This window comes from Drosophila albomicans, chromosome 2R, assembly GCF_009650485.2.
Source record: "Drosophila albomicans strain 15112-1751.03 chromosome 2R, ASM965048v2, whole genome shotgun sequence".
Taxonomy (NCBI): Eukaryota; Metazoa; Arthropoda; class Insecta; order Diptera; family Drosophilidae; genus Drosophila; species Drosophila albomicans.
In genome coordinates this window covers 25,765,918-25,780,403 of record NC_047631.2, presented here as the reverse complement: position 1 = coordinate 25,780,403, position 14,486 = coordinate 25,765,918, and the positions used below count along the sequence as shown (strand labels likewise).

General features: G+C 37.6%; 1 protein-coding gene across 1 annotated transcript; it reads right to left on the bottom strand.

The window, feature by feature from the left end:
- Positions 1-1,409: 1,409 nt before the first annotated feature.
- On the bottom strand, positions 1,410-2,243 carry LOC117574810 (seminase). Its single transcript, XM_034258777.2, has one exon. It carries the CDS (start codon positions 2,225-2,227, stop codon positions 1,454-1,456), a length of 774 nt encoding a protein of 257 aa, XP_034114668.1. The 5' UTR covers positions 2,228-2,243; the 3' UTR covers positions 1,410-1,453.
- Positions 2,244-14,486: the final 12,243 nt, after the last annotated feature.

Here is a 14,486-nt window from a genome sequence, read left to right as displayed (position 1 = left end):
TGCACTGAAATCGGCCACAGCCACAAATAGTGAGCGACCCACTGAGTGGGGTTTGTGGAAGTGCGAGACAGAGAGAGAGAGATTGAGTGATGCGAGGGGAAGGGGACGGGTGAAAGCGGGGCCGTGTCAGCATTAGTTGCGCTTTGCGCATTTTTCTATGCGGGCGAGCGAGACAGCAAATGGCAGCGCCAGCAGCAGAGAGAAGAAAAGAGTGGAGAGCGGAGAACCAAATAGTTGACTGATAAAAACGCTTGCAAAAGTGTGACAAGCTGCAAAAGGCAGCAACAGCATTTATTATCGGCAACAACACAATCACAGCAAGACACAAACAACAACAACAACAGCTAGAACGAGAACGTGATATGGAAACCCGCCTGGAATAGTTGGAAATCGCTGCGGCCGGCAGGTTTTTAAAGAAATTTTTCATTGCTTTTGCGGTTTTGTTATTGCTTGTTTTCCCCCTTTGCTTTCATTCATTCTTTCTTCGTTCGCTGCAGCCGCCGCATACGTGTTTCTCTCATGTTCTTCATGCTTGGCAGCGCATTGGAAGACCCAAAGCACAGAGAGAGTGGAGAGCGAGCGCCAAAGCGAAAGAGAGCGCGTGAGCGAGAGCGTAAGAGAGCCGAGAAAGAGCGCAGCTGGTTTAGCGTGTTACTGATTTAAGTGTAGAGAATTAGCTTTCAATTCTACACGCGATGTAAAATTTCAACAAACGGAAACTTTAATTTCACAAGGTTCAGTGAGATCACTTAAGAAAGGTAATAGAATTGAAAGACTTGTAAATGAACCGTAAATAATAGTATTTTCTATAATACCAAAAACAAGTTGGAACGCAAATCACTTTCTTTCATTAACTAGAACAGAAACTTATAATGAGAATCTTATTATAATTTTGTTTCGTTTCATTTCTTTTTAAGGCAATTCTAATATCAGTAAAATGTTTTGTTTCTGGACAAATAAAAATTCATAATAATATGATAAAATAATAATAATAATAAATAAATAACAATTCATAATAATATAAATAATATAACAAAAATTAAAATATTTTTTTTTTTTTGCAATCAATAGTCATTATGATTAAATAAATTTAAATGATCAATATAGTATAATAATGTAATCTATATTTTTACAAAGCTTTAAACGTTTGTATTAGTTTTCTTAAAACTTCAAATCAAATTTCTTAAAGATCGCAGTTTTAGAGAATTCTAAATACTGAGCTTCATTTGTAATCAAAACAGAAATTATAGGAAATGTATTAATTTTTATTTTACCAAAAATTCAAAGTCACATTATCAGTAAGGTTTATTCAAAGTGATTGGTACTTTGCTTTATTTTTGATGAGTTTTCTGCAATATAAAATATTTCTTTATTCACAATTTAAAATCTTGTCAATGGTAAGATATTCACTTTTGTATATTCATGTAAATTTCATAATCCTCTACACTCTCAATCAATCTCCCATCTCATCCATTGCTTTGTTTATAAAATCCCGATACACGTAGACACTCATGAAAATGTCAGGTTTGATTGTATTACCACATTCAAAGGTCCACGTGCTAACGCCACAAACTTCACCATTGAAGATCATCGGTCCACCTGAGTCACCGTTGCACAGAGTGCTCTTCTTATAGTTGGAGGCACAGATCACATTCACCGGTAACTTTATGGCCATCTTCTCGTTACACTCGGGCTTTGCAACAATTGGAATACGCATTGTGCGCAGCTCGTTGTGGTTCCTTTGGTTTTCACTAGCTCCCCAGCCAGAGACTGTGACCATGTTGCCAGCGGACATCAAACGACTGCAGAGATTCATGTAGCCAGTGCCGCGTCCTCTTATGGGATACCGCACTTTGACAACGGCAATGTCGCCAATGAATTGTAATTTATTGTAGTCTGGATGTCGCTTTCCCTTTATCACATAGTTTCGATCCTCCTCAAAGTAAAAGTCTACCTGATCATTTTCGCCAGCAACCACATAAAAGTCCGTGAAATTTGCCCTCTCAAAGCAATGTGCTGCCGTCAGAATGTGATTTTTGCTCAACAAAGTGCCAGTGCACACCAGTGTTGAACCACGATAGATTTGCACAGCATAGCCTCCTAGAGTTCTTAGACTTATGGGTTTGCCATGAAAGATTCGTGGTTGTATAAGATCTCGTTCGGGTAGCTCCTCATCGGCAAAGATTGCTGGCATCAGCATCAATAAAATAACGCCATTAAAATACATGTTTTTCAAGCTGAATTCTTTTTGCAACTGCTGAGCTAAAATTCTCACTCTGCTTTCTGCAGTTTATTGGTTCCACTAAACGGATTAGTTGCACTATTAAATCGTTGGATTATTCTCTCAAGTTACGGCCACAATATACTCTAAGGCTTGGCTTTGGCTATGGTCATATTTGGGGCGTCGTCAAGTCGCCAAGTTGTGAAAGAAAATAAACTCGAAATAACATTTTTTTGTTGTGCAGAGGATGAGATGGAAAATTAACCCCTTTTGCTTATTTGGACTTTTTACAAAATCGCCGCACGTTTTGTTGCTAGTACATTTGCAGTTATGTGCTCATTGCACACACACACATACACACTCACGGATATACACAGACACGCACACACACCCCGGTCGAATGGATACAAGGATAAGATGTAGATGTGCGTGCGCCTCTTGCCAAATTGTCGATTTTATTATTTGTGTTTATATGATTTTTCAGCTGTTCTGCATTTTAAAGTGGCTACCAAAGGCAGCTAGCGATAGAGAGAGATAGAAACGTAAAGAGTGAAATAGAAGCACTGTGGCAAGGAGCTAGGGACGAGGTCATAACATGCGCCGCGCGTCCTCAGCCTCATTTCTTATTATAATGTGAAAAATATCCTTTTTTCAAATTCAAAACGTTGAAATGTGCGATTTCTTTTGTTGCCGCTTTTAACTGCCAAGCATGTAACCGTATCTCTATGTGTCTGTGTGCGAGTGTAAGTGTGTGTGTGCTTATATGATACCCGCGTGTATTGTTGCTCAGGACAGTTGCTTGTGAGAGCAGCACGTCCATATTGAGCGCAAGGAAATGTTAGATACCCGCTTCTCTACTCAGCTACAATATGTATTTATCATTTCGTATTGAAATATTTTGCGCATCATTTCCTTGTAATTTTCTACATGTTGCCTTAGTTTTGTATTGCCAACAGATGCAATCTGCTATCAATAGTACGCCTTGCATTCCCACTCAATTTATTTGCCAACTCATAGTCGTCATTACTATGCTAAAGGTATAGATTTCAAAAGAATTACTTAAAGAATAGTGTATACAATGAATAGAACACATACTTATAAATTGAATTGAATTTAGAAAAATATATCTTTAAAATACATGAATATGTTTAACATAAACAACTTGAGGTATTAAATTAATATTAACAAGTAAGAAATCTACAATCGAGTGTGCTCGACACACATTTTTAATGAACGAAAAAGAAATTAAGTTACTATAAAAATACTAAAATATATTTAACGCTATATTTGGTATATTTATATAGTACTTAATTAATACCATGGAGTACTGAAATATACTAGATTGTCAGTTACACATTTTTAATGAACGAAAAAGAAATTAAGTTCCTATAAAAATACTAAAATATACTTAAGACTATATTTGGTATAGTTATATAGTACTTCATACCATGGAGTAGTGAAATATACTAGATTGTCAGTTACACATTTTTAATGAACGAAAATGAAATTTGGTTACTATAAAAATACTAAAATAACATATACCTAATGGTATATTTGGAATATTTATATAGTACTACAAATAATACGATGGAGTATTGAAATATACTAGATTGTCAGCCAATATGTAAATATAATTAAATAGCTAATAATAATAATAACTTCTACAATTTTGAACTGAACAAGCAAATGTTGAGGAGTAATACTATTGATACTGTTGTTATTATCATATGTGCCATTAATCGTTTAATCGACTTTATCTTTAAAATTACTTTTATGTATGTTATACATAATCAGGAGTAAAATTAGTTTACAAAATGAATGAATAAATTATTAAAATAAAACTTAAGAACTTACTTTCATGAATTTACTTTATTTAAAGATAAAATGTTTCGGTAAGTAAATGCGAAATATTAACTTTAAATGGTCTATGAGAAACACATTTATTAATTAAATGTAATTCCCAGATTGCATATTCTATTTAAAACACTGACGCGTACAAATATTATACTAAATAAATGACAAGACCAGAGAAAATAATTTGTTTTGATGTTGTATTTATTTAATTTCATTTCACTCAAGCAAACAGTTTTGCATGTAGTTTTTCAATAAGCATTTCATTAAAATATTCCTTTGACTCTCCTGTTACTTAATGCATATTTAATGCAGAGATGGCTTTACTTTGTGCTTGGCTACGACAACTCTAATCTGATATCTATTTTGTATTTACACAGTGCTTTAATTGCACTGCAATGCAAACAAAAATTTCTCTATTTTTATTTAACTTTTCAAATTTGCGCAAAATGCATTTCGATTGCTTATTTTGTGCACCAAACACACAAAAAAAGTGCAAAAAAGAAAAAAACGAAACGAGAATAAAGAACGAAAAAAAGAATCTCAACGGCAGAATTTGAAATGAGTGTGGACGAGTGTGTGGCAGTTGCTTTTATTAGTTTAGTTTTTGAAATTAAACGTATTTGCATGTCATATGCAATTTAGCAACGCCACATTTGCATTTCAATGTGTGCGTTTGTTTGTGTATGTGTGTGTTTGAAGGATTCTTTTTTTGTTTTGTGTCGTTTTCTTTCTACTTGTTTTGAAACTATTTAATATTGTTGCTTAGTGCTTTTATTTGTGTGTGTGAGTGTGTGTGTGTGTGTTTGATTGGTGTTGTTTTCTGTTGCATTTGAGAGTGTGCAATTTAATTGCTTTTTCGGTTTTTGTTTTGCAGCTAGGCGAGTGAGTATTTCATTGCGGAATATGTCAAAAATGCTTGTCGTCTAAAAATTTGACCATTGCATAGCCACAAAAACAACAACAACAACTATGTAGAATAACAGCAACTGTAACATAGCAGAAACTAAACAAAAAAATAAAGGAAAATCGAGTGCGAAATGAAATTCACGCAATGCAGCAGGAGATTTATACACACACACACACAACATTGCTCTACAATATTTTGCTTTTAAGCTCAGGCTGCTAACGTTTTATTGTCTTTGCAGCATAGAGAGATAAATAGAGAGAGAGCGAGAGAGAGAGAGCGAGAAAGTCCATTCGGTCTTTTTTGTTTGAGCAGCCAAGCAGTTAGCAGCAAACGCCCGTTTCAGAGTGTCATCGGAAGCCGTCGCAATGTTGGTTAGTTGGCTGCCATCGAAATTCCGGATTTAAGAGCAAAGTAACCAAAATGCAATTGTTTTGCAATTGGCATTTTGACCACATTCTGACACCCTGGCAATATGGCTGGCTGGCTGGCTGGCGAGTGTCAACAGCGGCGACTGTAAATTGCCAAAAACTATATACATAGTACATATCCAATACGTATACGTAATATATTTAGCACCAACAACTACACAACACAGAATGCATTAGGCGTAGGGAAAGAGAGAGAGAGAGAAAGCGACACTCTGTCGATATGCAGAAATGTCCTTAATTGAAAATGAATTTGGTTTTTGGAAAAATGGTTGCTGCTGTTCCTGCTGCTTTTTTCGACTACTAATTCGGAATGTTTTGTGTTTTATCTGCATGTGACGCTGAGCTCGAAATGTTATCGAATATAGACGAAGGGGAGACGAGACGAATGCAGCAGATACATTTGCATATTTGCAAAGCCTGCAGCGCAGACAGGCCAATGGGCAAACGTCGTCGTCGTCGTCGTCGTGTGTGTGTTTGTGTGTGTTATGCTGCACCACAGCTGCGCCATTGTTTACTTAGTGTCGCCGAATCTGGACAGCATTCGAATAGGATCGGTCAAGCCAGAGGGCCCAGCCTGCAATGGAGATGCGAAACAACAACAGCAACACTAACAATTGCATAGCTTCGAAATACGAAATAAAACACACATCGTATTTGAATTGGACAAGCGACAAGGAATGAGACAGGAGTGAGTCTCGTGTGCTGCATTTGATGAACGTAGCAGCAGCTAAATGCAATAGCATTTGTTTCTCTATCTGTATCTATAACTGTATGTGTGTGTCTGCTGCTGGTAAACTGAGTATGCATTTATTGTGAACGGCTGCCAGGATATCTGGATAGCTGGACAGATAGATGGACACGGCTGCTGGCTTCGAAACTGGGCCTCAATTTGCTGTCATGCATGCAAATTGCACTAATGAGCGACACAAATTTTGCATAGACAAATGGATGACCAAACACAGTTAGAGGGCGCAGCAACTATATCTGTATATATAGTATAAGTATACTGCAGATTTATATGAAGCTTAGCAAAAAAAAACAAAACTTCAATGAGGCCAAACCACAAGCACTATCTTTATCTGGTTTTTTTTCTCTGCCAAGGAATAAAGTTTTCACGCACGGTCGCGTCTTTCACGGAACTGTGGCTGCAACTGTTACAGCTTTTGGGACAGTTTTTTGTTGTCATCTTTTTTTTTGTTTGCTGTTTGCAATTTTTGCTCATTAGAGTAACTGCACTTAATTAGAGCATGAAAAGCGTTTGGGGCAAGACCCTGCCCAACAAAAAAAAAAAAGGAAGAAAACAACAAAACGATGATTACGCCATTGTTAATAACAAACATGGGGCGAAAGCTAAAACTGCTTACTGTAAATTAGTGCAAATATAAATAAGAGGATAAACGAATTGCGACAAATGTGCAAAAACGAGCAGCAGCAAAAGCAAAAGCAAAAGCAGCAACAGCACAAATTGTTAACAATGTTGTGCAATTTTCCCATTTGCATTTTCTCGCCAGCTCTATGGCCTCATTAGCTTTAAGTGTGGCCACACAAACAGATAAAGCTGGCAGCCATTAAAATTCATTAACATTGATTATATGGCGCATTTCAGACACATAAACTTGACGGCACGCAACGATCGCAGCAGGATATCTTGCTAACTTCGAATGGGTTCAAGGAAAATGAAGTTGGATTTTTGAATTGAAAAAGTTGCTCTAGAAAAGTGTAAATCGATAATTGCAATACGGTTTTTAATCCATAAAAAATAAATAAAAAACCAGTTCTTTAGCTGTACATTTTAAGGACTATCTAACCGAAAGCTTGAGCTCCATAAAGCGAACTGCAGCCAGGGTGCAAAATGTTCATTGGAAAAAGTTGCCACTGAAAAAGTAATGTGTGCTTTATGCATCGATCATTACAACATCGTTTTTATTAAAAACAATGAATTAAAGTTTAATATTCTTGCTAAGCATTTGAAAGACTAAAAGCTAAGCTACAGCTTGACTTGCTCCTGCAGCTGGCAATTGATTATAACTCAACTCAATAAAGAGCTATGCAGTCAGGGTAAGAAATTTTGAATAAGAAAAATTGCGACAAAAAAATGATTGTGCACTTTATAAATCGATCATAGCAACTTAGTTTTTAATGGATACTAAAATAAATAAAAGTTCAACTTTTTTTTAGAATTTTGAACGGAAAAAGTTGCTGCTGAAAAAGTAATGTGCAACTTACAAATCGATCATGGCAACACAGTTTTTAATCGAAATTTGTTGGAAATTGTAAGGACTAACTAAAATTAAGCTTGACCTGCTCTGCAGTTAACTGTGACCCAACTTTATAAACAGCTGTATTCTGCAGCCAAGACGCCAAAGGGCATTCGAGTCGCCGGCATTTGCTTTGTCGTTTAATTAACTAAAAAATTGCTTCTCTTTTATTTTTTTGAGTTCGTTTTTAAATAGTTAGAAGCACTCACTGCAAACTGAGTCTGGAGACTGAAACTGAATTTTGTGTCTGGTTCGAGCCATAAAAATAACGCTTGAATGATTTAAAGCCGTAGGCCACTCTCTCTGCCCTGGCAAGCTGGCAGGCTGGAAGGTTGACAGCCGGAGGCTGGAGGAATATTATATTTGCCATTCGCTTTTAGCATTTTCCGCTTTTTCATTTCGGGCACATTGCAGCAAGCGCGCCTTTTGGCTATGCAATATTCATTAAAGTGAAATAAAGAGTGAGCTTTCAGTTTTCTCTCTCGTATGTTGTTCTTTCGTTTCGTTAGTTGTTGTTGATTGCTTAAATATTCTCTTTTAGTTGGATTTGGAGTGTGTCATTTTTCTACACACGCTCACACACACCTACACCAACAAACACACACACTGGCAAACAAACCCCAATACGCAATGGCAACCAGCCAACTAGTTGTTGTAATCCGTCGCATATCTCCATTAAATATTCACAATGTAAATACATAAATACCTGAGTAAGACGCTTAACCAACACACACACACTGGGAGGCACATTCATTGCCACCTTCACCTCCTCCTCCTCCTCTCCACTTTGCACCTGCTTGTGTAGTATCTCCTCCAACTTAGCTGGTTAGCAGTTGCCTGTGCTCAAATTCCATTGCTTAAGTTGGCTGCTCTTCATAGGCTTTGCTCAGATTGCCACTCCTTCCAATTAACCTCTCTCCTTTACAGCTTGCCCCGCCTCAACGTGTACTGTGGTGTGGTGTGTGTGTGTGTGGGTGTAGCTACTTAGCATTAATGCGTGTACTTTGGCTTTGTATTAATTTAATTGAACAAGGGCGCCATCTAATCTCCAAGACTGTTCTCCTCTCTGCTAATTTTGCAGATTTGCGCGCTCAGTTCTCTGATCATCAAAGATGACAAAGTTGAAGGCTGGCATATTTAATTTAATATTAGTTTATATTAAAATGGTCTTTCGATGATATTCCGACTACTTTTTTATTTAAAATAATTTGTCGGACATAAAAAAGTACTTAATTTTGTGAACATCAGGGAAGTCTTTGATATTTTTTTATGAGTTCTTTTATATAACTTAATAAAGCCATAGTAAATTTTCAAGCGAAAGGCTTTTTAACGTTTTTCTTGGCATGAATGAAAAAAGAAAGAAGTATATTTTTATTTCTTGTACGTGTGAAAAAGTGCACCTCAGCACCATAAAACTTTCGCAATTGCACACGAATTTGAAGCAATTAAAAAATAATGTTTTTATATATATTAACGGTCAAGCACTTGACTTACTTATTTACAGCTCAGACTTATTTGCAGTCCTTCAAGTATAAATATAATTTTTCCTTCTTTTTTTTGCCACACCGTCGCGTCGTCCACTTTTACCGGCAATATAATGAAGTGCCCCAATACACACACACTCTAACAGTTGATTGCACTGTAACTTCTCATTTGAGGTATTACATACATATGTATATGTTTTTATTTTGTTGTTGTCGTTTTCGCTGCTCTCTCTCTCGAGTTATTTTGTTTTGTTTGTTGAGAATGCAAAAATGAAAAGAAGAAAACAGAAACAAAACGCAAATTTTTCGGTGCATAAATTAAAATGCAAATCCTCTGCATGGAAAATCCCCCTGTAATTAACATACATTAGTACGAGGAAATGCAAAAGTTTTCTTCTATTTTTTTTTATTTTTGTGTAGCTTTTACTCTGTGCTGTGTTTGCCCATTTTCGGTCAGAGTTGAAAACTTGCAGCGCGGCGCCTTTAGCCTTCAGCGTGAATATGTTTGTGTACACTCTTCAGATACTTACGTATATTCTCGTACATATATTTTCGTTAATTTCTGGACAATGACAGTTAGGTAATGTGTGCAAGGGCGCACGGGGCGTATGCGCAATGTGTGTGCGCTAATATAAAAATACAGCGGCGCAGTGCAGAGGACAGCAGAGAGCAGAGTTCAGTGTTCAGTGTTCAGAGTGGAGCGACCGAGCCAAAAACTGGCCAGAGGGCTGCTCATGCATATGCAGGCTAAATGACTCCCATGATGTAGTTGTTGTTGTTGTTGCTGTTGTTGCTGCTGTTGTTTTGTTTGTATGTAAAATGAGCAAACATTGGGCCTGCCAGGCATGTCAGCAGGGCAGGCGGCGGCGAGTCTGCACTTTTCGTAGCGCACTTTCAAGCGCAGGCACTAAGACTCTTTCACACACACACACAAACACATGCTGTGTGCTTGCATAATGAGTAAATTACACAATGAGCCTTACTAGCAGCTGCTTGCACTCGTTTTGCCCGAGAATTTGTGGCTCACTTGACTTTTGGTTGTGTTTTCCTCTCTCTCTCTCTCTCTCTCGCTTCCTCTCTGTCTTCTTTTTGTTGTTTTTAATTTGCAGTTCGTTTTTTTTTGTTTCATTTTTTTTGTAGTTTTTTCCTTTCAGCTGTGAGCTCGAAATTTTTCCACATGGAAAATTATTTGATTTATTTCCACTTGGACACACTGGCACTGCAATAAATCTTCGTTCAATATGGCAGAGAGTCACAAGAGTGAAGTAAGCTCGCACACACACACACACATATGCCCAAGGACATTGCCGCATTGTCCTCTCTGCGTATGTGTGTGCAGTTGAAAACTAAAATTTTATTTAGTGTTTAGTGCGCCTTTTCGGACAGCTGTAACAACAACAACGACAACAGCAACAACAACTACAACATGCCAGAGAAACTGTAAAAGTAATTCTGAAGAATTTGCCGGGGCAAGAAAAACGACAAAGACACTGACCACAGCAATGCTTTCAATTTCCAACTAAACTTGTGAAAATGGCTGCAGAATGCAACAACAACAACAACAACAATAACACTAGCTATGGTAGCCTGAGGTCACTGTGATGAGCACAAGTTATGCCTCAAAAGACTGCTACGGCTGTGGTTCGAGCTTCGCCAATTGTTGCCTTCTGCAAGAAGTGCTGGCAGGTCTATAAAATGAAACTTTATTAGACGTCACACACAGCCTCGCACTCAGACTGTGTAGTTAGACATTTTACAACGTAATTGAATTGTTTCACAGGCTTCGCATTCCCCTTCCCCCACACTCAAGAGAACAAACTTGTCTTTATTTTCTTTAAAGCGAATATTTTGATAATGCCTCATTTGACTGCCTCTTGCACCCTTGATTTTTTTGTTGTTTGTCTATTTAGCTGGGTAATTTAATGAAATTTTATGATTATTAACACGGCCATTAAAGTTTATTTGATGGCCAAGTGTGAGGCGTTTGCAGTGCAAAGCAAAGCCAGGAAAAAAATTGTAGGCTGGCATTTTTGTTTGTCGTTGGCTAACCACCAAAAACTTGGTGCATAACTTGAGGCGCTGAGCCTGAGGTGGGGGAAAGAGTGAAGCCAAAGCAGCAGTAGAACATTAAAAGAATAGCTGGAAATCATTTGACCATGCGCTCAAAAGGAATTTCCTTGCATTTTGTGGCCCTAAAGGCTACTGTTTGCCTATGGGAAGGGGAAGAAAAAGGAATTGAGCTGGGATCCGGTTGCGATGTGGGTTTTACGCCTGGCAAATTGTTGAAGGCGTTCGAGCATTAAAATAAATACAAATTAAAATATTTGCTCACATGTGAATGTGCGAGTGTTCCAGTGTATGTATTTGTGTGGTTTGGGTGGATTAAGCAAATTTCTAGTCAAAATTGTTTTGGGTTTAATTGCTTGGAAATGCTTTTTGGTGTTGGCAGGCGCTGGCTGGAATTTCGTCTTGTCGCAGACACAATTAAAACTTATAAATTTGTTGAGAGAACATAAAAAGGACATACACAGGTAGCCAGGTGTTTATCCACAAAATTACGATCAAATTGACCACATCGAAAGTGCCATAAAAAGTAAAGACCAAGCAGCAGAAGAAAGTTTTGCTTGCGAGTTTTATTTTAGGCAGGTTTTAAAGCGGAAGTTGAATTTCATTCTTGAATTGTAATATGAATTATAAATATTTTGTAGTAAATATAATTCCTTTAAAATATTTTTAAATTTAAAGTACTATAAAAAGTTCAAATTGAGAAACAAACAAAAGTTTTCATGAGAGTTTCATGACAGTATTTTAGTTGACTTAAATATTAAAATATTTTGTAGTAAATATAATTCGTTTAAAATATTGTATCAATAAAACTATAGACCGAACAACAAATAAAAAATATTTGATATGTAGTTTTATTTGTATATTAAATTATTTTGTACTGAAGGCAAATGAATTAAAATAGTTGTATATATATTAAATTAATTATTAATCATTAAAAAAGGATTGTATCGAATTATTGACACTTATCGAAAGTGCGACAGATGAACACTAATAGAGTTGTCAAATGAATATCAACCATAATCTTCATTAAAAATTTGTAATACTTCATTCTACGTCTAACATAACTATACGAAATGTACTTCATTAACGTCTCAGAATATCAGCTGTAAACTGCTTAAATTATTGTTTTAATTTCATGCTTAAATTAACATTTATTAATGCAAGAGCTGGAGAAATGTTGGAGCTGAAGTAATTTGTTTAATGTGAAGATGATTTCAGGATATAAATTAATGGTCGCCACTGCGTCTATAGACGAGCTTCAGCTTCAGTTTCAGCTTCAGTTGTGTGTTTGCCTTATCAAATTTGAAGAAATCATAAGACAAAAGTTTAACAACGTCTGACATGATATTTTGTGTCTGCCAGAAGGGAGAAGTAAGAGCAAAAACTAACCCACTGGGAATGACGAAAGGAGCCAAACAACCACACAGCACAGCACAATGAAACACAACACACAAAATACACACAGAACAGCGCAGGCAACAAAAGCAACATGAATTACAAAATATTCAAACCTGTGGCCCAACCATCCACCTCCTCCTCCCCCGCACCTGCCTCCGCAGGTTATCAACGGCTCCTCGTGTCTGGTGCTTGGGAAGCAAGCGAAGGAATCGAGACGAGTCGAGTCGAGTCAAGTTGAGTTGAGCCCGAGTTTCATTTTGGTTTTCGTTGCGCTCGACTGAAGCACAAATACCGGAAATTGTTGTCAAGATAATTATTGTTATTTGTTTTGCAACAGAAGGGAAGACACACTCGGAGTGCTTGGGGAAGTACAGCAGAAGGACAGAGGTTGCCTTCGGTGGTTGTTGGTTGTTCGTTGTTGGTTGCTTGTTGTTCCAGGAATGTTCATCAATCCGCTAAAGACATCAAAATTCAGCATCATTTAAAGCAGCACTTCAAGGCGTGCTTGGCGAAAGCAACACTCCAAACGAATAACGTGTAATTTGAGGTTGAAACTGTGGCCATGAAACATTGATGCAACGTTGCAGCATCCTTCTGGCTTCTATGCCAACTACATCAGTTGGCCAGAGCTTAATTTAGCCCAGTTGCAAGTAGTTTGCGGGCTGCGGTTTTGCCATCAAAGTGAGAAGAGTTCATGAAACTCGTTGTCGAACGCAACAACTGATTAAAATTTGAGCACTTGATTGATTCTGATATTGCAAGGAAGCGGCAGCAACAACAGCAGCATTTGCAAGCAAGTCAAGTGCACTTGCTTGGAAATTTCATAACTAAGGCAAAAATATTTACCTTTTGAGAACTTGAGAGTGTGATGCACTTTCACTGACAGCACTTTGTCTAGGATCTCATCAGGCAGTCAGGCAGGCAGGCAGGCAACACACAACAACAGGAAGTTTCAAGTGCAGGCAACACAGCAAAAGGCAGCAGCAACATCGGCGGTTGCCTCTCGCCTTGCAGCTTGTTGCGGCTGAAGTTTCGTTTCGTTTCACAACTTGTTATTGTTTTCGTCAATTACAAAGGCCATATCATGTGGGCGTTTTCACCTTACTCCCCACCCCCCTCTTGAGTGGTGTGTGCGTGCACTTGACATTTGAACTGCAGCTGTCAAAGTAACTTCAACGCTTCAACGTTGTAAACTGAACGCATGTTGGCAATACTTACCAATATACCGACGTCAAGTTTTTACGGCTTTTAATTAACCCTTTGTCTACGTTTATACATACGAAAGAAACACACACACACTGACTCATTCGTATGTGGGTCTCCACATAAAGAAGTGTGGCCCTGACACGAACATCAAGATTGCAAATGGTGGCTGTAAATGCTTTCGGGGCTTGGCCACATATAAAATGGGATAGCAACTGGAAATAAAACTTTGGTAATTAGCAAAAGGAGTTAACTGATTTCACAGAAGGCCAGCAGAACATTAACTACGTTGCCACACAGAGTACAGTGAAAAATGCCTTTAGCTGTGGCCAAAAACGAGCAACAGCAACGGCAACAATAACAACTGCAACAATGACATGTAACGTAATGAGGCGGACCCCAGAAAACAAGAGTCACAAATAAAACCCGAAAACGAAAAACAAAAATATATAAAGCAGCGGAAACATTTAGCGCATTGCGGAGGATCGTTACCTCCGTCGTCTAGATGAAAATATAACGGAATTAAATTAATTACAATCATTATCGCCGCGCACACACCTGCTTTTTGTTGTTCTGAAAGTGGAACTGTGACTTGCCCGAAAACAAAGGCAACAGTTGCAGGCAGTTGCCACTGCTAAGCAGATAATTTTTGCTTCATTAGCGCAC

Excerpts from the sequence above, each read along its gene's own strand:
- LOC117574810 (XM_034258777.2), bottom strand. The coding sequence starts at position 2,227 with ATGTATTTTAATGGCGTTATTTTATTGATGCTGATGCCAGCAATCTTT.